At 44.3% G+C, this 23,657-nt stretch overlaps 1 protein-coding gene across 2 annotated transcripts; it reads right to left on the reverse strand.

Annotated features, from left to right (window-relative positions):
- Positions 1 to 213: 213 nt before the first annotated feature.
- Positions 214 to 23,108, reverse strand: EPS8L3 (EPS8 signaling adaptor L3). 2 transcript variants are annotated; one of them, XM_081194181.1, is made up of 20 exons: positions 22,958 to 23,108; positions 20,809 to 20,866; positions 19,723 to 19,787; positions 18,531 to 18,595; positions 17,124 to 17,282; positions 16,614 to 16,763; positions 15,661 to 15,737; positions 15,028 to 15,215; positions 14,123 to 14,211; positions 13,002 to 13,119; positions 10,171 to 10,235; positions 8,650 to 8,724; positions 8,015 to 8,163; positions 7,478 to 7,586; positions 7,216 to 7,250; positions 6,591 to 6,684; positions 4,621 to 4,743; positions 3,553 to 3,638; positions 1,848 to 1,980; positions 214 to 707 (listed from the first exon to the last, which is right to left on the reverse strand). In XM_081194181.1, the coding sequence occupies exons 2-19, from the start codon at positions 20,847 to 20,849 to the stop codon at positions 1,848 to 1,850; spliced, it is 1,821 nt and encodes a 606-aa protein (XP_081050307.1). In that variant the 5' UTR covers positions 20,850 to 20,866; positions 22,958 to 23,108; the 3' UTR covers positions 214 to 707. The 2 variants fall into 2 exon arrangements, with proteins under 2 accessions (XP_081050307.1, XP_081050306.1); XM_081194180.1 differs by having other exon boundaries at positions 14,123 to 14,214.
- Between the last annotated feature and the right edge of the window lie 549 nt (positions 23,109 to 23,657).

Here is a 23,657-nt window from a genome sequence, read left to right on the forward strand (position 1 = left end):
TAGAGAAGGATTCCCTCCCTAGAGTGAGGCTGTTTGGGTTGAGATTTTGCTGCAAGTGCAAATGTAGCCTGTAGAGTTATTTTGTTGCTAAATCTAACCGACGGTGAGATAAGAGCACATGCCTAATAGGAAATACACAATTTTCACAAATATTTATGAAAAGGTTCTGGGCCAGTAGTTACATTACTTGCTATACAGCAAAAAAACAAGCAGTTGTGACATATTAAAGATTAAAATTTATTGGGTAGTTTGACACAAATGGAAACATTTAGGAACTAGTTGGAAAACATTCAGTTCTGGCAGTGAGCTCCTCCACTCATCTTGAAAGTTCACGTTTTCCCATCAAAAATGGTACTGGGACATTCGGACATAGCTCTAACTTAAGAAAAGTTTGATTCTTTTTCTGGGAGACTAAATCAAGAATGTTTAGTTGGTCATAACACAGCCTTCCTAAACTTGCTGCACTAATGTACTGCTGTGCTAATTTGTCCTACTTATCTTGCATATATTGAGAGATTCGCACAGAAACTGCATTGACAATACCTATTATTTTATGGCATTACAGCCCAACTATTTACAACTTTTTGTATGCACACAGCTGCAGAGGAAAACCGTTCACCTTCTTGAAAAGCAAATGGAAAATCAATAACATGTTCCTATTATGATAATTATGTAGTGGTTAAAGATGGCTGCTCTGGTGGATCATCCTGTCAAGAGAAACAAGGAGAGAGGAGTTGATGCTGGATAAACTCTAATCATTACATTTACCACATTTACAAACCTCTAAGAAGCTTGAGGTTATATTTCAGAATTGCTTACTTTATCCTTCTAGCAGCTTCATAATTGTTGAGCTTGATAAGTGACTTTTCCCCAAGCGCTTCTCCATAAACTCTGTACTAGATGATGGGGCTTGATGATGATTTGGTCCCTGGAGCCAAAAAGGTTTCCCACCCCCAGTCTTAAAAGTGAGACAATCCTAAAACTGACACATTTAGTGCATAAGAGTGGGTCACTGGTCTCTTCGTCAACTTTCTGTGGGGCTTGAAGAGAGAGAAGCTGGTGCGGAGGAATGCAACAAGCTATGCATATGCTATCCCCCTGAATTAAGGAACTCGCTGTATAGGAACATACACAAGTAGAAAACCCCTGTGTTCTATTTGTGTATATCTCCCTGAATTAAGCACCCATGGTGTTCCTATATTCAGGTGCCAACTTGAATAAAATATTGGGAGGCGCTGCGTAATTGATCAAGAGACACACTGCTCACACACCAGTTGAATGGCAATGCCCATCAGCTTTGGGGGGACAGCCCCCTCAAATATTTTATTGTGGGGGCAAAGGGACCTCAGCCCTTAGGAGTTGGGCCCTATGCCTACATTCATCTCCACCAGGGAGAAACTGAGGCAATGGGAAACTACGTAGCCTGTGCAAGAGCATAATGGCATTGTGGCATTGTATCCAGTCAAATATTGCCTACAGGAGGGGAAAGGGGACTGGCTTTCAGCCCGAAGGCCAGATTCCGTCATGAGAAACTGTCTGGTGACTACATACCAATGGTGAGCTGGCCAGAGGCAAAAGTGGGTATAGAAACAGGCATGACTCTTAACAGTGAAAACAGACTCTGACCATAAAGGTTGAGAGGTTTTCACATGCACCCACACATCTCTCTCTATCCTCTGTCCAGGCAAGTGAGAGGCATCACCACAAACCAAGGACTATTCCAGCCAGACAAAAACACTCAAGGAGGGTGCAAAGCAGCCTGAGGGGTGTGTGGCCTGGGAAGAGGCCACCCTATAGCATACCTCTTGCCACAAGACAGATGAGTGTTCTGTTGGAGGGCGTCTTACCTACAGTGCTGATTTAATGGTTGAAAGCATGAGAAACACTCTTCCACCTTCTTCCGGGCAAACTGCTTTCAGCTCCTCTCTGCTCAGTGACAGAATCTGGTTTCCATCAAGGACTCCTAGGGCCCTCACCGTACTGTTGAAAGATGAAGGAAGAAGGGAAAGTGTACGTGTGTGTGTGTGTGTGTGTGTGTGTGAGAGAGAGAGAGAGAGAGAGAGAGAGATAGCATCAAAGCAAGGTGGCAAAAGATGGTACAGGCTTGAGACATTCCCAAAGAGAAGAGCACAGTAAAAGGTAAAAGGTAAAGGACCCCTGGACTATTAAGTCCAGTCAGTCAAAGGTGACTATGGGGTTGTGGTGCTCATCTCACTTTTCAGGCCGAGGGAGCCAGACAGTTTTCTGGGTCATGTGGCCAGCATGACTATACTGCTTCTGGTACAAACGAACACCGTGACAGAAACCAGAGTACACAGAAACACTGTTTACCTTCCTGCCACAGCTGTACCTATTTATCTACTTGCACTGGTGTGCTTTTGAACTGCTAGGTTGGCAGGAGCTACGACAAAGCAACGGGAGCTTACTCTGTTGCGGGGATTCAAACTGCTGACCTTTCAATCAGCAAGCCCAAGAGGCCAGGCAGAAGGTAGACTTTGCCACAAATACAGTGCTAGCTGACCAAGCAGTTTTTAGCCCACTTTATTTTCACATATCTAGCTTAGAATCATAGAGTTGGATGAGACCACAAGGGCCATCGAGTCCAACCCCCTGCCAAGCAGGAAACACCATCAGAGCACTCCTGACATATGGTTGTCAAGCCTCTGCTTAAAGACCTCCAAAGAAGGAGACTCCACCACACTCCTTGGCAGCAAATTCCACTGTCGAACAGCTCTTACTGAGTTTATCATTCTGTGTGAAAAAAACAATTCTGTGAGATAGGTAAGGCTGAGAGACAGCAACTTCCTTAAATGGGTGACTGAGAATTTGCACCTGGGTCTTTTACATCCAATCCCATCGCTTGAGCCTCTAGGTCCTTTTGGTTCTGTATGGCACAGCAAACCTAGAACTGGATATTTCATACAGAACTCAGCACTGAGATCCTCTTCATTTAAAACACATTTTTATCTATAGTAGTCTTTCGGTGAAATCTCTGAAGCTAGAAGGAGGCAGAACAGGGCTTACAGCTGGGAAGAATTTCACTCCACAGCACAAATCTCTTGAGGATGGCTTTTTAGCCCTATGGACCATCTCTTATATTCACAACCTTCCCTTCTCCTGTTCTCCCTGAACTTTGCAAAAACCTCCATGTTCTTTTGTTGTAGAACATACTGTGCAAGATAATCAAATCACATTTCATTATTTCTGAGCTTTCCATTCGAGTCATCTTTATACAGAGTTTGGATTTTTTAAAATGCTCAGCACACACCATCCTCGTGATAAAGTATACAAGAGTGGCACCCCCTACTATTCCATTGTTTTTCAATGGAGAAATAACCAGACAATTTCTGAAACTGGCCCCAGACTACGATAATAGTGCTGCTGTGCTATCGGGCTTTGTTGATGCCTTTTAAGTCTAAATTGAAAGTTTATTATCTTTGCAGGCAGTCTGCTAAGCTATGTATCAGAAACACAGCACCTAGGAAAGGGTGTGGGGCCAAGTTATTTGTTAGGGATAAGCTTTCTTGGGTCAGTTATTAATGCAGCACCTACATCTTGGAAAAACCTTTCATCCTGAGCCAAACTGTGACTTCTGCTGGTGAAGAACTGGGCCGGAGATCAGGGAAGTCTCTTGAAACCTTAATGCAGAGAAAGATATTTAATAGAGAACAATGATTGCCTCCAACTAAAGGCTTACATCCTGAACAGCTGAGGGGCTGCAATTTTGGGTACTTAATTTTTCTTTCTTTTAACTCTCAGAACCAAACTAGATATGATTTTGCATAGTTGCTTTTAAAAAAATAAAAAGCTGGGAGGGCAGATTAAATGCTTTTTCTCTGTCATGGTCCTGACTGAAATCCATCACCACCCAGCACTTTCCCAGCACTGAGCATAGGGCTGCAGGTGGTTGTTGGGTGCTTGGCCCTCTTTGGCCAAGCTCTGCTTTTACCTGATCCACAGATGTTGGCTGTGGAGCAGGTGGATATGGCTTGCCTGAAATGGCATCAGGGGCCCAATTGGGGAGGCCTGTTGGGCTGGAGTTACCCCACCCCTGCTTCTAATAGCTGCTTTTGTTGGAAAACCACTGCAGCTGCCCTTTTGAAATCTGGCAGGATTCAGAAGAGGCAAGCTTGTCTGCAAATTTCATCAAATTTTGTGAAGACTTCCTTTTTTTAAAAAAAGAAAGCTGTACATGGTTCCTTAAAAACAACAACAACAGTAAATCACATTTCAGAGCTTTTCAGTACAAACACTTGTGAATTTATTAGTCTGTAAATTGGTAAGCTTTAGCCACCATAGAGGATTGGTATGCTTGCAAATTTCATCCGCTTCTGTGAAAAGGGGGGGGGGAGAGAAAAAGCCTATGTCCCAATATTGAACCCGGGGGTGGGGGTGAGGAGAGAAATGAAGCAGAGGGAGTCCCATGCACAGCTGGCTCTCAGCAGTGTTTGCAGAGCTACCTAAATTTACTCTGGAGAACTTTCTATGCGTTGCTTTTTTTTGAAGGGCAGACATAGATATGCTCAAAGACTGTGCAGAGCAGATGTATTTTACAAACTCATAACTCCCTATCTCTGCGCCACTGCAATGCCATCCAGTACAATAAAGAATAGTACCTACTTGCTCTGCGTTGTTCCCATTAGGTGTCTTCTGTTCTATAGGCTCCAGGATATTGTTAGGGATATAGCCTGTCTCTCCTGCAGCATTTCTAGCAAGCCACCATTTTTTCCGTTGATCCAAAACCTAAACAAAGCAGAATGTGTGATTACTCCAAAACACTGCAACTGATTAAAATGAAATACCTGTGAAGTGGTACCTCGGTTTACAATCTTAATCTGTTCCGGAAGTCCGTTCTTAAACCAAAACTGTTCTTAAACTGAGGCACACTTTCCCTAATGAGGCCTCCTGCCGCCTGTGCCCTTCCACTGTTCGGATTCTGTTGTTAGACCGAGGTAAAGTTCACAAACCGAGACACTACTTCTGGTTTTGCAGAGTTCGTAAACCGAATAGTTCGTAAACAGGGCTGTTCTTAAACCGAGGTACCACTGTCCTGCCTTTGAGTTCTAGTGAGGGTGGAATGTAACCATGAGAAGGGAGATATCAGTAATGTTAATACAAGTCAAGGGCTACCCACTTAACTTTCAAGTTCTATAATGCAGGATAGTAAACCAGGCTTTAGCAAGCTGGTGATCTCCAAGGGTGGAATCCAACAAAGCACTAAGTACCATGTCCCATCAGTACAATGATTCCTGCTTGTGCAATGTAATCTTCTCCCTCACTAGAGGAGGGAGAAAGTCTGTTGCACTGATGGAACTTGATAAGCACTGCAGTTACTTTGGACTACAGCTCCCATCTCCAAGGTCACACTGGCTGGAGCTCTTGGGAGTTGGAGTCCAAAATATCTGGAGAGCATGGCATTGGCAAAGGTTGCATTAAGCAAAAGTTATCAGTGAGGCAGAAATGGAATGAGCTAGCTGGAACAGTGAATCATCAGAGATATTAAGAAAAGGTTGGAGAGACTTCTCTTTGGGTGAGAGAGGTTCTATTGTCTACTGATTAGCTTCCAGCTCCAGAGTCCATCTACAGCAAGAGCGATTTCTTGACAAAGATTAATGTTCAAAGTCTTTAACCCTTAGTGTGTCTTTTCTTTCTAATAAGCTCATGCAACATTGCTGAAACCACTGCTTGATAATGGGAATTATTACCCTATTCCCATTGATCTGGTTTCCCCCCCTTCCTGACCTGCCTGAGTCATGATTGGGCTGCAATCATTTGGAGTGCACTTGGGTGTAATTAAGCAACAGGGCAGGAGGCTTGCTGAGCTTATGCAGAAGGAATAACTGTCCATGGAGGTTCAGGTCAATTCTGTGTCCAGGGCCGCTGTTTATCAGCTCCATCTGGTACACAGGCTGAGACCATACCTGCCCACAGACTGTTTCGCCATAGTGGTGCATGCTCTTGTTATCTCCCACTTGGACTACTGCAATGTGCTCTATGTGGGGCTACCTTTGAAGGTGACCCGGAAACTACAACTAATCCAGAATGTGGCAGCTAGACTGGTGATTGGGAGCGGCCGCCGAGACCACATAACACTGGTCTTGAAAGCTCTACATTGGCTCCCAGTACGTTTCCAAGCACAATTCAAAGTGTTGGTGCTGACCTTTAAAGCCCTAAATGGCCTCATTCCAGTATACCTGAAGGAGCATCTCCACCCCCATCATTCTGCCCGGACACTGAGGTCCAGCGCCGAGGGCCTTCTGGCAGTTCCCTCGCTGCGAGAAGCCAAGTTACAGAGAACCAGACAGAGGGCCTTCTCGGTAGTGGCGCCCACCATGTGGAACACCCTCCCACCAGATTTCAAAGAGAAAAACAACTACCAGACTTATAGAAGACATCTGAAGGCAGCCCTGTTTAGGGAAGCTTTTAATGTTTAATAGACTATTGTATTTTAATATTTTGTTGGAAGCCTCCCAGAGTGGCTGGGAAAACCCATCCAGATAGGTGGGGTATAAATAATAAATTATTATTACTGAAAGTGCTGTTTTTACCAGGAGGTTAGTTTGCTGAAGGGCAAGGAACTTCTGTCTTACCTCTAGGAGATCTCCTTTCATCAATGTGAGCTCCCTGGGGTTTCTTGCATGGAAGTCACATATGGCTTGCATAAGCTGGGGAGCATCAGATGCCCTGATGAGAGCAGGAGATGAGAGCAGGAGAATGGAAAATGAGATGCCTGCTTTAGGACTAGAATAACGTGTACATATTCACATACAGGCATATACATGGCTGATAGAATCATTTTCTGATTAATTTCTGTGTAGGGATAATCAAGGGGACTCAGAATTGTGAGGATATAGACTCCTGAGACAAACACAGTTTTTTTCTATGTGCTGTTTTGCTGTTGGGTTCAATGGGATTTGCACATGTCCACAACCCTAAACTTTATCTCCTAGTACTTTGGCCACCTCATGAAAAGAGAAGACTCCCTGGAAAAGACCCTGGTGTTGGGCAAGATTAAGGGCACTAGGAGAAGGGGACGACAGAGGACTAGATGGTTGGACAGTGTTCTCGAAGCTACTAAGATGAGTTTGACCAAACTGCGGGAGACAGTGGAAGACAGGAGTGCCTGGCATGCTCTGGTCCATGGGGTCACGAAGAGTCGGACACAACTAAACAACAACAACAACGTCACATGCTAGAGCCAGTAAGAGAACATACCTGCTTGAGAAGCTACTCCGGCTTTCTGTGCGGACCTGTGTGGAGGAAAACACAAGAAATGTATTGGATATTTAAAATGCTTATTCTGAGTCAAAGCCACTGCTCTTGCTCATTAAATTCATGTGCAGAGACAGCAGCAGAATGATGTTATCCTTTGTCATTGCTAGTTACCAGGGAAACACACAGTTCCCCCTTGTGTTTCTGTACTACAGGTTGCAAGGTCTACTTCTGCTTTTCATGTGCTTTTAAAAGAGAGATTCACCTTATCAAAATCAACAGAGCTCTGCCTCCGAGTGGGCATTGGCGGCACCCATCCACTCAAGAACGTGGGCTGGTAGCTGGGGATGGATGGTCCCTCTGGATGTTCTGCCCTATGGGGGAAGAAGAGAACTTGTAGTGAAGGGACTTCCAAAATGAGAAGGTGCATCCTGTTACAGATGTGGAGCCAATGATGTTTCTCGCAGTGCAGGATATTAAGTCCATGACCTTTTCTTCAGACTTCCTGCTGGAAATTCACTTGCGTGGCAGAGTTACTTGTATTTTTACATACTTTCAAGGTGTGACTCAGAGCTAGGGTCAACAAAAGACATAGTGCAGCTGCAAATGAAGAACATAGAGTCTTGCTAGATTGGGCCAAAAGACCAGTTGTCTGTTTCCAGCAGTGGCCTGGCAGATGCATCTGGCAAGGTTCCTGCTACAGTGAGATATGTCACTGGCATGTACTCATTAATGCCTATCATTAAGTTCAAATGGTATGCTGGTTTGCACATGCTATCTCCTTTGTGGGCTTTATCAGTACCTGCTTAGATTCCAAGCATCTCCCAAATTCTTCCAAATAAGCTGGTCTTTGGAATCCAACGAGTGCCTTAGCAAGTCAATTGCTGCAGGAATCAGCACAGGTGAGGACACCGTAGAGGCCAAGTTGGTCCAAGGACAATTGGACAAAACCTGCAAAGCAACAGCATATGAGATTCATGGAGCCTGACAGTCTCTTTGTCCCTGCCCAGTGTGGTCAGGTCTCCAGGAAGGATTCTTCTGAACATAAGCTCATAAGAACCCTTTGTTGTGCCCAAAGACTGACACACAGAGAAGACCAAAGGCTCTTTATTGCCTCCTTCTAGGGATCTCAAGGTTTTAGGAATTTTCTTCACAGGTATCATTTGGTGATTGTCCCTTTTCATGCAGAAAGTGAGATATATATAATAATGCTTGGGGGGCATCAAGGTCACCAACAAATCAGGAGTAGGTTAGGAGTAAAATGCATGGACTCCTTAATCCAAACACTATGAAATCTAATTATTATGGCACAGGAAAATCCATACCAGAGTTTCAGTGGCACACACTGATATGGCAAATAATATCTTTAATAATAATGGGGGAGAGTAGATTACCACCAGAGGCCTCCAGGAGTCTGTTCCTGGCTAGAATACTCACAATTTTCAAAGTGGAAAAGATGAGCTGAACCATCTCAGGAGCGCTTGGTTGCTGCATTGTATGTTCAAGTTTTGCCTGGGGGAAAAGACAAGCTAATATTTACACTGTTAATATATTTCTCTGGGTGGCATTTAACTAACTTTTTCTCAGAGCAGACCTATCAAAATGCACATGACTAAGTTAGGACCAATAATTTTAATGCCTGTAGCTGCAGAAAGCTTGCTTCCCCACCCTTCAGCAAAAACACTGTTTCAACTTTCAGTTGCTCTGTGGTGGCAGAGACCAGGGAGTGGCACTCTTCCCCTTCCCAATCAATGGCACGAGGACCATGAAACACTGGGTAGCGGCACCATTTCTGCCCAGTGCTACCACCAGCAAGGGGAGATCAGCCTGGCCTCCTTCAACTGGATGTTGATGCCTGCTACCAAAGCTTGTCTACTATGGGACAGAATGAGGTGGCTGCCTCAGGTAGCAGCTGCAAATAGGGTGGCAGGAGTCAACACAGCTCTGAGCGTTGTCATGTGCTACCTAAGCTAACCTGCTTCCCTCAGGTGCGGTGGAGGATGCTGTCCAATTGCCAGTGTGGAAGTAAGGTTCAACTGCTGCCAATCTGGCTGGCTTCTATATATGGAATGGGGGAGGTGCCACCTTGTCCTTTGCCTCAGGCGGCAAAATGACTTGGGCCTGCTGCCCGTAAGCAAGTCATCCCCTTTTTTCTGGCACTGTCAAATATCCTCTCCCTTCTCTATCTTTTCTCTCCACTTCCCTTTCCCTCTATGTCTTGCCTTTAAGACTGAAACTACACATGGTGTTCTGTTATCTGTCATTCCCTCTTCCCTCACATCTCTTCTCCTTCCCCCCTGGGAAAAGGGGCAAGTTGGATGTGAAAAGTTAGTAGAGAAAAAGAGTTAGTGCCCAGCCAGCCTCCTGTTAGGAACTGAAGCTTGGGCAGCTAAGAGAGAAAATGAAGAAAAACATTGTTAGGATCAGGCTTGCCCTTCCTTTGGAAAAACACTGTTCCTAATTGCACTTGCTAATTGCAAAAATGGCATGTCATCTGGTTTGTCCCTTAGACTGTGGCTCACAGGGAGGACCCGTGTGTTTTATGGAGAATGCCTGCCAGCAGCATTGTGTATTGAATTTTAATTGCTTTGGGGAAAGGGTTTTTTTCCCATCTGGAAAGCAGGTTCAAAATATAATCAATGGATACTATTTGATCCTTCATCCATCTCCGCACTGGTTCACATCCCTATTCCCCACCTTCTCCTATCCATACATTCCTTATCCTGCTCTGGTGGGTCAAGAGATCTACAAAACAAATCCACCGTGAGCCTCTCCATTTACAATGAATGACTGCAGCAGGACACAATAGGGCTCTTTGTGCATCTGCCCTAGTTGCTCCGCATTTGGGAGGCCAGGCCTTCAGGCGGGGGAGATGCCTCTCTCTTCAGATATGCGGCCAGCCCTGCTCATGCTGGAGAATTTCCTTGCCAAGTTTGTGCAGGCTGTACACTGACCTACCAGCAAAATGAAGCTGTATTTGATCTTCTGGAAACAGTCCTTGAACTCAGGCTCCGGAGGCATTGCTGCAGATCCAGAGAAAGAATCAGTCAGTCAGCTCAACCAGAAACAAACAGGTGTTACAGGCAGGTTACTCATGTAGAAGCCACTGTTTATCTAGGCTCTTAATTTATGGGCTGGTTCATAGCATGAACACATGCACACAGCTTTCAACACCTATTTACAATCCAGATACGCCAAAACAATTGGAGGGTAACATGAACAGAAGCTGGTTTGAGCCAGATAGCCTCAATGGGACAAAGTCAGTTTAAATCCAAGAGACTGGCTTTGCTAGCCGTGGGTGTGGTCAGCATAGCTGTCCACGTTTCCCTCTTTTTAAGGGAACTTCCCTTATTCCGAATAGGATTCCTTGCAAGAAAAGGGAAAAGTTGACAGCTATGGTGGCCAGCATAGCATAAGTAAAGATCGCTGCCTTACTGTCCTTCCAATCCATAGTTGGGGAACCTGTGTTTCTCCAGATGTTGTTTGGCTCCTATCTCCCCTCAGATAAGGTGGCAAATGGTGTGTGACTATGGGAACTGTGGTCTTGCAGCATCTGGAGGGCCACAGGATCCCTAGCCCCGTCCTAGTCATTGAGGTTTTCAAGCACAGTGCAGATAGTTTGCCTAATAAAAGACAAACCCTTTTATTCCTTTCGTCTGACACTCGCCCACTCACCCCACATCTTTGCACAGGCTTGTTTTACACTGAAAATCCAACCAGTGCCACATTTATTGCAACAGTTTCCATTGCTGCCAGAAGCTCTCAATACGAATTCACCAAGGACAGATATTTTATTGTCAAGTTGGCTTATGGAATTATGTATGTTTGGTAGGTACATCTGGTAGCTGTGAGTTTGGGCCTGTTTTAAAAATAGCTCCCGAAAAAGAGCTAATTTTAGGAGAGGCATGGGGGAAGTGTGGGAGATTTTACGCAGCTAATCGTAACTGTGCATAATTGTCAGTAAGAAAGGGGTTAAAGAACACAGAGCTGTAAATTTCTAGGCAAGGGGAGGGAGGAAGTATGGTTTGTTTCCTGTTCCCCTCTCTCTGAACTATGCAAGCAAAGCACATTTCTGAGGCTGGGGCTCCAGACTCAGACTGCATGTTTGAGACTCACTTCTGTATTTTGCAAACAAATATACCTTGCCAGTGTTGTTTCTGCTGTAGCATTGAACAATGGATGAGAGAGACCTGTGATTACTATAAGTAAAACATTTAAACTTACTAAAGCTTGTGATCTCTTCACTCTGAGAGGAGTAGAGGCAGTGGAAAATGCTTAATACTTGGACATTTAAAGATCTAACAACCTACAGTATGTTTCCCCTGCTTTGAAAATGCTGTTTTAAACTCTGCTGAGGGCTGTTTTGGCTAAAGAGTGAGTCAAGCCCCCCCCCCTTTAATTCAGTGAGTCATCCATTTTTCTTTTGCAGTTCCCTACACACATGGGACTTCAGGATTAACTGACGTTCCCCAGTTATTTCCCAACAAAAAGGGACCAAAATAAAATAAAATAGAATATTAAAGACCAATGTTATATCTGAAGTAGGAAAACAGTGAGTCATGGTTCAACCTTCAGCTGTCAAAGGAGCTCTAAGGTCAGATAAGGAGATAGCAAATAAGCAATCAAATCTGCTTAGAATGTTCATATTTCTGCAAGGACATGAAGTGTCCCCATGAATGAATTACTTGGAATCCAATCTCTATCTCACCATCCTGAGTGCGTCGGATACAAAGAAGCCACCCACTCACTAGCTCACAGGCTCTTCATTAAGTTGAAAGTGTAGATAAGACAGAACGTAACCAAGCAACTGGCTTATGGCTCAACACAGCTGCCAAGGCTAATCCTCCACAGGCCTTGGCCAGCTACAGCAGCTGCTTGGAAATTTCCCCTGTCCTAGCAAACACCCTGATCCAAAGTGCACAACCCATCCCTGGTGGACATCATCAAGAACGGCTTCTGTGAACTTCATGAACCTGTGACCCTCCAATCCAGCACCTAGAGGTGCCAGTGTACCTGGTAATATCTTCAGTGACTGCAAAAACCCACAATAAATATTCTGTCAACAATCCGCAACGCATAAGATGCTGCTTGCTTTTTCTGCTCAGTTCCTGTTTGCGCCGGCTGGCCTCTCCTACAAAAGTCCCTCCTCCCTTAAATATGCTCATGTTTCATTGAATGCCAGGATTCGATGCCCACACCATTCTGAACAGTGGAGAGGGGCTTTGAGCTTTTTTTTTTTTTGAGTGATGCCACAGTGGCTACTATTGACTGTGGTCCTGTTGATTTTTCTATGTAATAATAATAATAATAATAATAATAATAATAATAATTATTATTATTATTATTATTATTATTATTATTATTATTATTATTATTTATACCCCGCCCATCTGGCTGAGTTTCCCCAGCTACTCTGGGTGGCTTCCAATCAAGTGTTAAATCAAGTACATTGTCTATGTCTTGTTATTGTACTGTTACTGCCAAAGAGGGGGAGAAAACCCATGAGATTATCTGTCTCACGTACCACAGGATCTTGACATCACTTCAGCAGTACGTACCTTGGCCTGGTGTTAGGGCAGGGTACTGTTCTTCAACCTTGGGCTCCTGGATGTTCTTGGACTACAACTTCTGTCACCCATGACAGTTGATGGGAATTGTAGTTCAACAACATCTGAGGGACCCAAGGTTGATGCACGCCAAGGCAGGCATTGTCATTTATTGATATGCTTAAGGCAGAAAAATGCTTGGGGTCAGAACCTCATGGCGACCTCTTTGCCATTCTTATTTACCCTCTTTGCCTTTATTCTTTTTTGACTTCTTCTTCTTCTTGTCATTCTGGGATCTACTGGTCTCCTGTACTTTCCCTACAAACGTTTCAATGTCATCCAAGACATGGTTCAGGATCTCCTGCGGCCAGCAAAGGAACAAAAATAAATAAATAAAAAATTAAATCAGACACTGCATCAAAAGCTGTTTCTCAAGGAACCACCAGAAGTTCAAATTCTCACAGCCAGCATTGGAGACTTTGTTTTATACTGGCTGATTATCTGTCATTTTTGCTTTGTTTGGTCTTCAGCTCAAGTCTGGGAGAAAAGTCTCAGACAAAAGAGCAGGTAAATTAGTCATACGATACATTTGGCTATCACAAATTACTCCTGGACCAAGGGTTATAGGAATCCGTTAATGTTTGTAAGGTTGGCTCCTAACTGCCCATCTTCCTGACTCCCTTCTATACGACAAACCAGTTTTTGAGCTATCTGTCAATATCTGCTCAGCAGAAGTGCTTCTTGACTGCACAGTGTTCTTCAAAGTAGCCCAACTCATGTCTCTATCCAATAGGCATTCATATCACACCATTCATTCATTATTTTATTTGTATGTTGCCTTTCCATAGTTAAAGCCATGCTCAAGGTGGATTACAATATAAAAAAATAATTAATTACAAAGATAACAAAAGTAATCATGAACAATAAATAAAACCTCAAAAAGCACACAGCCAAATTGAAAAGGTTCCACAGGTTCCACATTAAGATTTAAGATAAATATACAACCCCCCCTCTCTCTCATCATCTCAATAATAGCAAAAACAAAAACCCCTAAACAATGCCCCAGTCCCAAAGTCTGTTTAGCAGCCTCAGCTTTTGTAGCTGGAGTCAGCCTGAGCCCTCCCCTCCCAGACCAGTTGGAAAAGGGCCTCCAAGGCAGGGAGCTGGTCTTCCAGGTCTCACAGCCAAGAGATGCCCCTCTCCCTCTGTCCAATCAAGCTCTCAGACAACACAGCTTTCCTGCCCTGCTTAATCAAATAATCCCCCCTGTTATCAGTGCTTGAGGTTCCTACCCTCTAGAAAGACAACGGGGAAAGAGGTTGAGTTGGGGGCTAGCAGGAGGTGGTATCCGGGAAAGTACTTACAGCATCTCTGTCTGTGTCTTGCATCATTGGAGGTCCAGGGTCTTCATACATTGACTCATATTTCTGCTGCTGGTGAAGTGGCTGTTCTGCTTCTGCAACAGAGTCCCAAGATCAATAATAATAACAATAATTTATTATTTATACCCTGCCCATCCGGCTGGGTTTCCCCAGCCACTCTGGGCAGCTTCCAACAAAATATTAAAAATACATTAAAACACCAGTCATTAAAAACGCCCCTAAACAGGGCTGCCTTCAGATGTTTTCTAAAAGTCAGATAGGTGTTTATTTCCTTGACATCTGATGGGAGGCCATTCCACAGGGCAGGCAGCACTATTGGGAAGGCCCTCTGCCTAGTTCCCTGTAACTTTGCTTCTCGCAGTGAAGCAAGACATACCACATCAGGAAGCAGGGCAACCATTTAACATGTTGCACTATCCTGCACTATCTCTGCAGCTTTCTTATGACACCTGGAAGTGTAGATTTGATCCAAGGTGGGAAGAGTGCACCCAATTATTCTCTCCGCAGTTTTTACAGCCCTGGACAGCATTGTTTTTCCCCTGACTGTGCAGCTCCCAAACCACACACACAAGTTAATACAGTACAATGGTACTGTTACAGGCCCATGTAGTAAATGCGTTTGCTTGTGCTCACCTTCACCCTCCTCAAAATCTGCTTTAGAGGGTTGGGTGAATCCCTAGAACAGATTTAGGGGGGTGCAGGTGGAGGAGTGAAAGTCCTTGCACTAAAGAGACACGTTATGCAGTGCTACTTTGGATACAACCCATAGGCATTTATTCTTGCTTAGGAGATACAATGTCTCCTCTGACCGATTCCTGGTGCATTATGAGAGTGGGAGCTACAAATGCTGCTGCGTGTTGCAAGAGAGACTGTAACGTCATCATTACCATAGTCCACAGGGACTGGGCCAGCTCTCCAAGGATGTTGCTGCTGCCTCTGCCAAGGCTGTTGTGCTGGAGAAGGCATATGGTTCGGCTCCATTGGCCTTACTGGTCTTCTTTCTTGGGAGATCAGTGGGGATTTGTCAGTACGTGATGATCGGCTCTGCTGGTACAACATATTCTCCAGGTTGCTCCTGATAAGATAATTGAGAATAAGTACATTCTTAGGAAAGCAAGAATGAAGGAAAACCTTGGAAAATTCAGCACTGAACCTGAACCTGAAGGAACTGCAAGAGCACTGGTAGAATCTGCCTGGGAGAATTTGGATAACAAGAAATCATCGAAAAGTGTGAGAAAAAGCTTGTGAACATGGGAGAGAGGGAGTTGCCACATGCTTAACAGACAAGTGAGGCAGAGATTCACAGCCTAACAACTCAGTATGATTGGGTTCCAGGTGGCTGGTAGAAATAATACATTTCTCTATGGCTGGGATATAGCTTACGTTGACTTGGGGGAGAAGTCTCTCTGGACTGAGGAGTTTTGCATTGATAATGATTATGCACAAGTTAAAATCTAGCAGGCTTCTGGAGAAAGAAAGGTTTGGCTGTCCATACCACAGGCCTTTAAATTTCTCACTACCTGAGCAAGTTGTGATTCTGCTGTTCATCTCTCAACTCCTCAACGGCCTTCTCCACTTTGGTTTTCAGCAGGTCAGCCTGGAGGAAAGTAAAAACAAGGCTATCACTTTTTACAACCATTCACCAGCATCTACCAAAGTTCCCCTGAAAATATCTTCCTCTAATCTCAGCTTCAGGCATGCTCTGAGCTGGAACTCCTGCTACTACTGTGGTGCACAGGGAATAGAAATCACTCTCAATTTCTATGGCAATAGCAGCAGTAATGAGTTCCCTATACCCTTGGGAGGAAATCTGTCATCAGTTTATAGAACTCCTCTTAGCTCATGGTAGTGCAGGATGAAGGACACGTACTTGAGTGATCCAAGTTGTAGTGAGTACAGGGAACTTCTACAACACAGTTCTTACTCTCAGATTCTCTCTCTCTCTCTCTCTCTCTCTCTCTCTCTCTCTCTCTCTCTCTCTCTCCCTCCCTCCCTCCCTCCCTCCCTCCCACCCTCTTTCTTTCTTTCTTTCTTTCTTTCTTTCTTTCTTTCTTTCTTTCTTTCTTTCTTTCTTTCCATCCATCTTGCACACAGACACATGGATAAAGGTCAAACTACACATGTTAATGTGTGACTGCAATGATTGTGTTTTAAATCACAACAATGGGAGGCAGTGACAATCAGGAGCACAAGGAGAGATTTTTGCTCTTGCCCCATGGTCCTGGCAGAAACCCCTCCCCACCCCAGCTGCTATTTGCCACAGGAGGAAAAAAACCCCCTACCAAATAGCAGCTGGGTGGGTGTGAATCAGGATTATGGTTCAGGGGAAAAGTTCCCCATGCGCCATGGCCCCACCATGACTATCTAAAAAGACACAGTAAATGCAATCTTTCATTTCATGGAACATACAGGTTGTTCTAACCCCCCTCCCTGCCCAGGTCTCTTCCTCCCTCTGGGCCCTGAAGTTGCTCACCCCAATCTGCTCGCACTGAAACAGCATGATGCTAGTCCTGGATGGTCTCATTTCCTTCACAGTGATGGCCAAGATGGAGTTGTAGATGCAGCTGTCCAGGACACAGGCACATTCCTGGATATATTCCAGGGGGTAACTATCCAGCTCTTCCTGTAAACAAAGAAAGAAGTCAGCAGCAGAGCAGGCCGTTGGGGATTCCCTGGCAATCAATCCTATCACAATCTTCCAGGTCTGAAGGATGGGGTGGGGAGCTCTACAAGCCAACCTGTGACAGAGTGAGGATGATCTGCTGAGACCAGCTTGACTTTTAATCATTTTGGATGGTAATATCATAGGTATATCTTTAGCTGGTGTGAAAGGCAGTATAGAAATGTTTTATCAATAAATGTAAAAATAAGTATTTAGAGGTCTGGTCCCTTCCAATCAAGATGTGGACTCAGTTACTTATCACAACTTGTCCCCTGCTGACATTACATGGTGTGCACAATAAGATAAAGCAGCTCTGCTTACCTCTGCCTCAATGTCAGTCAGCAACAATCTGTTATCCTTCACCTGCAAAAGCATGTCTTGTCCCCACACCTGACCTTGGGCATCCATCATCTTGAGTCGGTTAATACAGTTCTCTACATTGCTAATTTCCTTGCCATCAACATTGCAGGTAAGAAGGTGCTGGGAATAGAAGCCATAGTTTAATTGTTGCAGCAGGTAATCAGGACACTCCACCCCCACATAAACAGTTTCCATGGAAGCGACCAGGAAGTATTGCATAGAATGGTCTTCTATGCTGTGGTGCATTAAGGCTTTAGCCTTTCAGTGAAATTATAAGGGCTGTAAGCTGAATGCTTTAGTTGAACCATTGATGGAGGAAATGCTTATCTACAGGGGCAAATTATAATTAACTGAGTAGTGTGTTTATTTCTAGTGATAATTTGGTCCTAGTATGTTACTGTGAAAAGGAATGAAAGAAAATATTAAAGATGCTCATTCCTCCTACTATCTCAGAAAATCCTACACTGAGGTTTCAGTGGTATACAAATATATTTAAATTTAATTAATTGATTAACTGGATGATCAAAAAGCAGATGATTTATCAGCTAAGTATTTTTAAATTGTGTAGCAAGTATAGACTTCTAGTGCTGGACCTCAGGGTAACTTCAGATCTGAGAAACTAGGGCCTGAGCTCCTTCTGGTATACAAATCTCTATGCACAGTAGTCAGGAACTCATGGATCATTTGTGTGATGATTTTATTGGATTGCCCTGTGGTGATTTATGGACCTGCTGGTGGCAATCTTCTTGGTGGGAAGCCTTCTGGTCCTGGACTGGCTCCACCCACTCAAGCTTCCCATTGAATCTTCCTGGGCAGGAAGGAGTATAAAAGCTTTCCTTGAACAATAAGGATTTCCTGAGCTCTGATGCACTGCTGGCTACTTGCTTCCCCCACAGCTCTTGGCTCCTCTGCCCATGGCTCAGCCTTGAGTGAGGGAGCAAGTGGGATCACGGTTGGCGTGTTCTGTCCCTGCCTGATCCACATTCATCTGAATGAATGATGAGAGCCTCTGCACATACAGTGGAGCGGGTTCCCCATTTCTGTGGAGAAAGCCTTATTCATGTAGGTGTTCTTTGAACACATTCAAATGAATGTGTGTAGGTTGGGTATGGTGCCTGATGCTGCGATTCTGCTCCCTTCACCAAACATGTTCCTTTGAACACATGTAGGAGATGAAAGTCAGGGAATGGGCGACCCACATGGGATCCCCTGTAGGAGAGAGTATGAGGCCACCAGCAGGTTAGCAAAATGATAGGAATTGTGTTGCACCACCAAGTGTAGGAACTGGCACCACTGCATGGGACCAGTTCATTCTTCCCCCATGACTGGACAGAATAAAATGTCTCTGCTTCCCCAAGCTTTTCCTACCTCCACCCGGTGCTGGAATTCATGTTGGTGCTTTATCATACTTTCAGTATATTCCTTCCGCTGGTCTATGAGAGCAAGAGGGAGAGAGAGGAGACACAGTATGAAGAAATCAGCTTCAGTATCCCCAGATCTAAGGGAATCCTCACTTAAATATATGAATCCAAATCTTTGTATGAGGTTTGTACAACCTCTTGTACAAATATCAGGGAATTCAGAATGGTCCAATAACTTTGGCTCCAACAAGTCATAAGGAAGACAGCTTGGCAGGAGTTTCTCGTGTGGCCAATGAGTTGCAAGCAACAGCATAAGTTGGAGAAGGGCCGTCCCTATTATTAGGCAGAGTGTGGCAACTGCCTTAGGCAGCAGGTGCTGTGGGGACGCAGCATCCAGATCCCTAGCTGTACCCATTAGTTGGAGGGCAGAATTGTGTGTGCCACACCACCTGCCACCACATTGGCCTGAGGTGCAGTGGCAGACACAATCCTACTGCCAATACCAAAAGAAAATCCAACTGCCAGTCCAGTTGACTTCTGCACATAGAGCCATGGAGGCCCCATCTTCACCTTTGCCTTAAGCAGGAAGATGTTATGAGACCTTACTTCCTAGGGCTTGCTTTACATCACACTCCCCACTACCTCATCCCTCCTGGTAAACAGCAGTGACGTGACTTACCTGCTTAGGAGGTCAGGTAATCATCTCTGCTTCACCATGTTGTCTACTAGAGCCCTATGGCTTCATTGCTGGGTGATTAGAATGGATGTGTGGCTTCTATTAATATTGCTCCAATGTCAAATGATTAACTGTGCAACTAGGGAGCATTTCTTATTTTTTTATTGACAAGCAGGAAGATGGGGGGGGAGCTCTCCACCCTTCTAACTAGCTTGTGTGTGAGGGATGGCTGATCTCACTGCTGTCTGAGGAGGGGAAGTGAAATCATAAAGGAAAGTGGCAACTATATTACTCTAAGGCCATTCCCTGAGGTACAAAGTGTTCTAATACTGCTGTGACAGAAATAGGAGAGGACGCAGGTGGCATCTACAATTTGGTTATCTCTCTCCCCCACCTTCCAATATGAGACTTTGCAGCAAATAATAAAAATGAACAAAGAAACCCTGAGAGCTCTCGGATGGGGATTCAGACTTATTAAGACTGGAGATGTTAAACGCAGGAGAAAAGAACAGGCTGTTCTTACGGTAAATGGACTTGCCACTTGGCCTGGTCATGCTGTTGGCTTTGTTGAAGCTGCTCTCAGTTTCACTGTGGAGGAAGCAAATAGACACAAGGGGTTGAAATGTTCCCTAGGTTTTAAAATGTCTAAATATATCCAGCTTAAATTCCCTCACCCTACATCACTACTAGGTAAAGGTAAAAGGACCCCTGACCATTAGGTCCAGTCTTGACCGACTCTGGGGTTGCGGTGCTCATCTCGCTTTATTGGCCGAGGGAACCGGCATTTGTCCGCAGACAGCTTCCGGGTCATGTGGCCAGCATGACTAAGCCGCTTCTGGCAAACCAGAGCAGCACATGGAAACACCGTTTACCTTCTTGCTGGAGCGGTACCTATTTATCTACTTGTACTTTGACGTGCTTTTGAACTGCTAGGTTGGCAGGAGCAGGGACTGAGCAACGGGAGCTCACCCCATCACGGGGATTTGAACCGCCGACCTTCTGATCAGCAAGTCCTAGGCTCTGTGGTTTAACCCACAGCGCCACCCGCATCCCTTCATCACTACTACATGGAGTCAAAACTGGGTACTGATGGCATCTCCCCGCAAGTAGGGATGCTGCAGCATCCATCTCAATGAGCCTTCAGGGGATCCTGATAGCAGCACCTTAGTTAACAAAGCTCAAATCCCCGCCCAGCCATGAAGCTCATTGGATTGCCTTGGGACAGTCGCCATCTCTCAACCTAACCCATCTCACAAAGATGTTGTAAGGCTAAACCTCAAGTTACTTGGAAGAAAGGTGGGATATACAAGTAATAAACAAAAAAGCAAACAAACCTTAACTTGCAACAAGGCTGAAAATATGCATATTTTAAAACTGCCATGGGAACTATGTAGTATTTTGTATTTGCAAACCACAGAATCCTAATTAGAACTTGGCATCTTCCAAAGACGGAACATAAAAGGTCTAAAGTTTTCAGAATCAAATTCTTCTTGATGAAGAAAGATTCTTGTCCATGTGCAAGAATGAATATAACGTGAAGGACAGTTGGTTGTGGCAAGCAGAGTCCTCCAGTGGTATCAAATGGTATGAAAGATACGCATAAACTTACTTGTAAGAAATGTCATTCCTATGGTGAAAGAGAGCTGCCATCTTCCTGACTTTTGATCCTGTGGATTATACATCAGTTATATCTCCAGACAGATGCCCAACACTCATGTCTATCTAATCAATATTTCAGGTGTGCATGAAAGAAGTAGTGGGGTGTGGTAAGCTTCTCTCTATTAAAGACTTTGGATCAAATTGTGAACTCCTGTACATCTAGCTGCCCACTCAAATCTATTCAGAGGCTGAAATACAGCTAAAGAGAAAAAGAAATAAAACTAGCAAAAATCCAAAATAGAAGAAGAAAGAGGAAAAAAAGGGAAAGAAAAATGAATGGAAGGAAAACAACACAGAAAAACAACAACCTGAACACCATCAGATGGCCCTCAGTACTGCTTCCTTTTTATACTGCATATTTATATGCCACATCATCCTTAGGCTCTAGGGATGGTGGAGAATTTTTATTCAATTCACACTTAAATATTCCTTAATTTGCACTTTCTGAAATAATACAAGGACTGAAACACAGCCACCCTGTGAAATTCACACTTTTCTGAATTTTGCAATGCAGCCAAAGAATGTGTATAAAAAGGCATATACCAGAGTAAAGTGTGCATACACATTCACTTATTAGTGAACTAATATACATAAATGCATAATTGTAGGGATATTTTTTTTGCAAAAATGTGTACATTAGGAGAAATTCACACTAAGATGCTGGTGAATTTTCATGAAAAACTTTTTTTTAAAAAAATGAATAAATTCACATGCTGATGTTAAAATGTGAAGAACTGAACTTAAGACTGGAAAAATAAGAAACTGGGAAGAAACTGAAAGATGTGCCCACCCTTATTAGTCACCAAGTCCATTAATTATGTTTACCTTGCACAGTTGAGCTTTGCATGGAAATGTCACTCATTGTAAATCGAGCATTACACAGCCCTTTGGACTTTCTGCTTATGCCCCCACACTTGACTTTTCTCTGTGTGATTACATATATACATTTGCACACATACACATAAACCAGCTGGGATAAAACTTCATGCAGCCGACAAAATGGGCTTTAATCCATGGAAACTTAGTGCCACAAATCCTCCTTATTTTCTGCGTGGTGTAACTAAGGCTGGCTTGCTTCACATGCCACACCACATCAAATGTGGAAGTATTTCAGTTTCCTTGAGAGCCTATTTTGCTTCAACCCAGTTGTTTTGCTGCACCACACTGAGCTAAGCCATTGTTCAGGCTTAGTGTGTTGTCCACGTCCAGGCTAATAGTTTACAGCTCATGGTTTGCCTGGGAGAACTAAGTGGTAAGCCCGGATTCAAATGACACCCTCAGCCAAACTATGGCTTAGCTCAGCACAGCAGGCAAAAGGCCAATGAAGAGCAAAGCAACCAATCCCCTCTCCCAGAGCTTGCACACCTACTTACACATTCATGCTAAGCCATAGTTTAGCTTACTGTGCCATGGGAACTAGGCCATAGTTATCTCTCCTGAAATTTGCCTAATGATCAATAATATTTTATGGCTGAGCGGCCTTTAGTAGCCATGGGTGCTCTTAAGAGCCAAGCAGTTTGTTCCATCTCCATATTCCAAATTGCTGGGATGCCAGGACACCAGGAATCAATTATATTTAGGGTATTTCCAGCCAGAAAGCTTTGTACGAGGACAACAGGAAGCTTCCTCCTACCAAGCCAGTTTGTTTGTTCATTTGTCTCCAGTAACTGGCAGCAGTTCTTGAAGATCTGAACATTTCCCCTTGCTCCCTTCAAGCTGATCCTTCTAACTGGAGAGAACAGGGACTAAACCTCAGACTTTTTGCATGCTGAGCACACACTCTACCACTATGCTACAGTCTCTCCCATATGTGGGGTTGAGCTGGATGTGGCCATTCCCTTTGTATGAAAGGCAAAAGCACAATCAGTTCTTTTTGATACATGTATAGATTATTTTAAACCCCACTTTCGTGCAAATTTCAGCTTCAGAACGTCCCTTCAACTCTATGGAAAGTCACTCTATTTCTCCCTTCCCTTTAGACACCGTGACAAACACTCCCTGGAAATGGGATTAGCTGTACCTGGAAGTATGAGAAAGCAGAAGGACAGGGAAATCTGAGTACCATCAGCGAGCGGCTAGGAAATGGTGAAGCAACTCACCTTCTCAGTTGCTGCAGCGATAGCTCCTACCGTAGAACAAGCGCAAGGCCCCCCTCTGCTGCGCACAGCACCTGAAAGCAGAGCAGGGAAGGAGTCAACTGGGCTGGATACATAGCTTCGAGTTTAGACTTTGCCCCCTCTGTGAAAGAAACAAACAAACAGAGTTAAGGTCTGAAAGGCGTAGAGCAATTCATATCCGTCAGGGCTTGACTGCTTGTGATGCAGAGGCTACACCTTGTGCTCTTTGGTCTCTCGTGTACAGAAAGAAGCAATCCATCCCATTCAGTACTGTTGATGCTGCTGCCACTGCCGTGTACATCACCTACACTGCGGCCATTTCAGTATCATACCTCCTGTTCATAGACCCCCCTCAAACCACAACCAACTCTGCTTGTGCCAGAACAGTCCTTACTTAGGAGAGAGCACACTGGTGTGAGTTTGTAGTCAAAAACATCTGGAGGATGCCAGGTTGGTTAAGACAGTCTTATGGGACTAGGGCTCCTTCCCTCTCCCAGGGAGGGCCACAACCACATCCTATTTGTTTTGAAATAGTGGGCCATTTGCAAAACATTCCCCAGGGGAGGACCGAAAGCCTCCAAAAGTTTATGGGGAGCTCAAAAACCAAAAAACTGCAAACATTTCTCAAAAACTCCTTTTCTGGGAAAAAAAAATCAGCTTGCATAATGTTCATTGAAACTCT

The sequence above is a fragment of the Podarcis bocagei genome (assembly GCF_964188305.1).
Source record: "Podarcis bocagei genome assembly, chromosome: 5".
Lineage (NCBI taxonomy): Eukaryota > Metazoa > Chordata > Lepidosauria > Squamata > Lacertidae > Podarcis > Podarcis bocagei.

Coding starts and splice junctions, on each gene's coding strand:
- EPS8L3 (XM_081194180.1), bottom strand. CDS start 20,849: ATGGCAGCTCTCTTTCACCATAGGAATGACATTTCTTACAA. Junction 14,215..15,027: donor CCCAGTCCCTGTGGACTATG/GTAATGATGACG, acceptor ACTCTGTTGCAG/AAGCAGAACAGCCACTTCAC. Junction 6,685..7,215: donor CGGAGTAGCTTCTCAAGCAG/GTATGTTCTCTT, acceptor TGCTCTCATCAG/GGCATCTGATGCTCCCCAGC.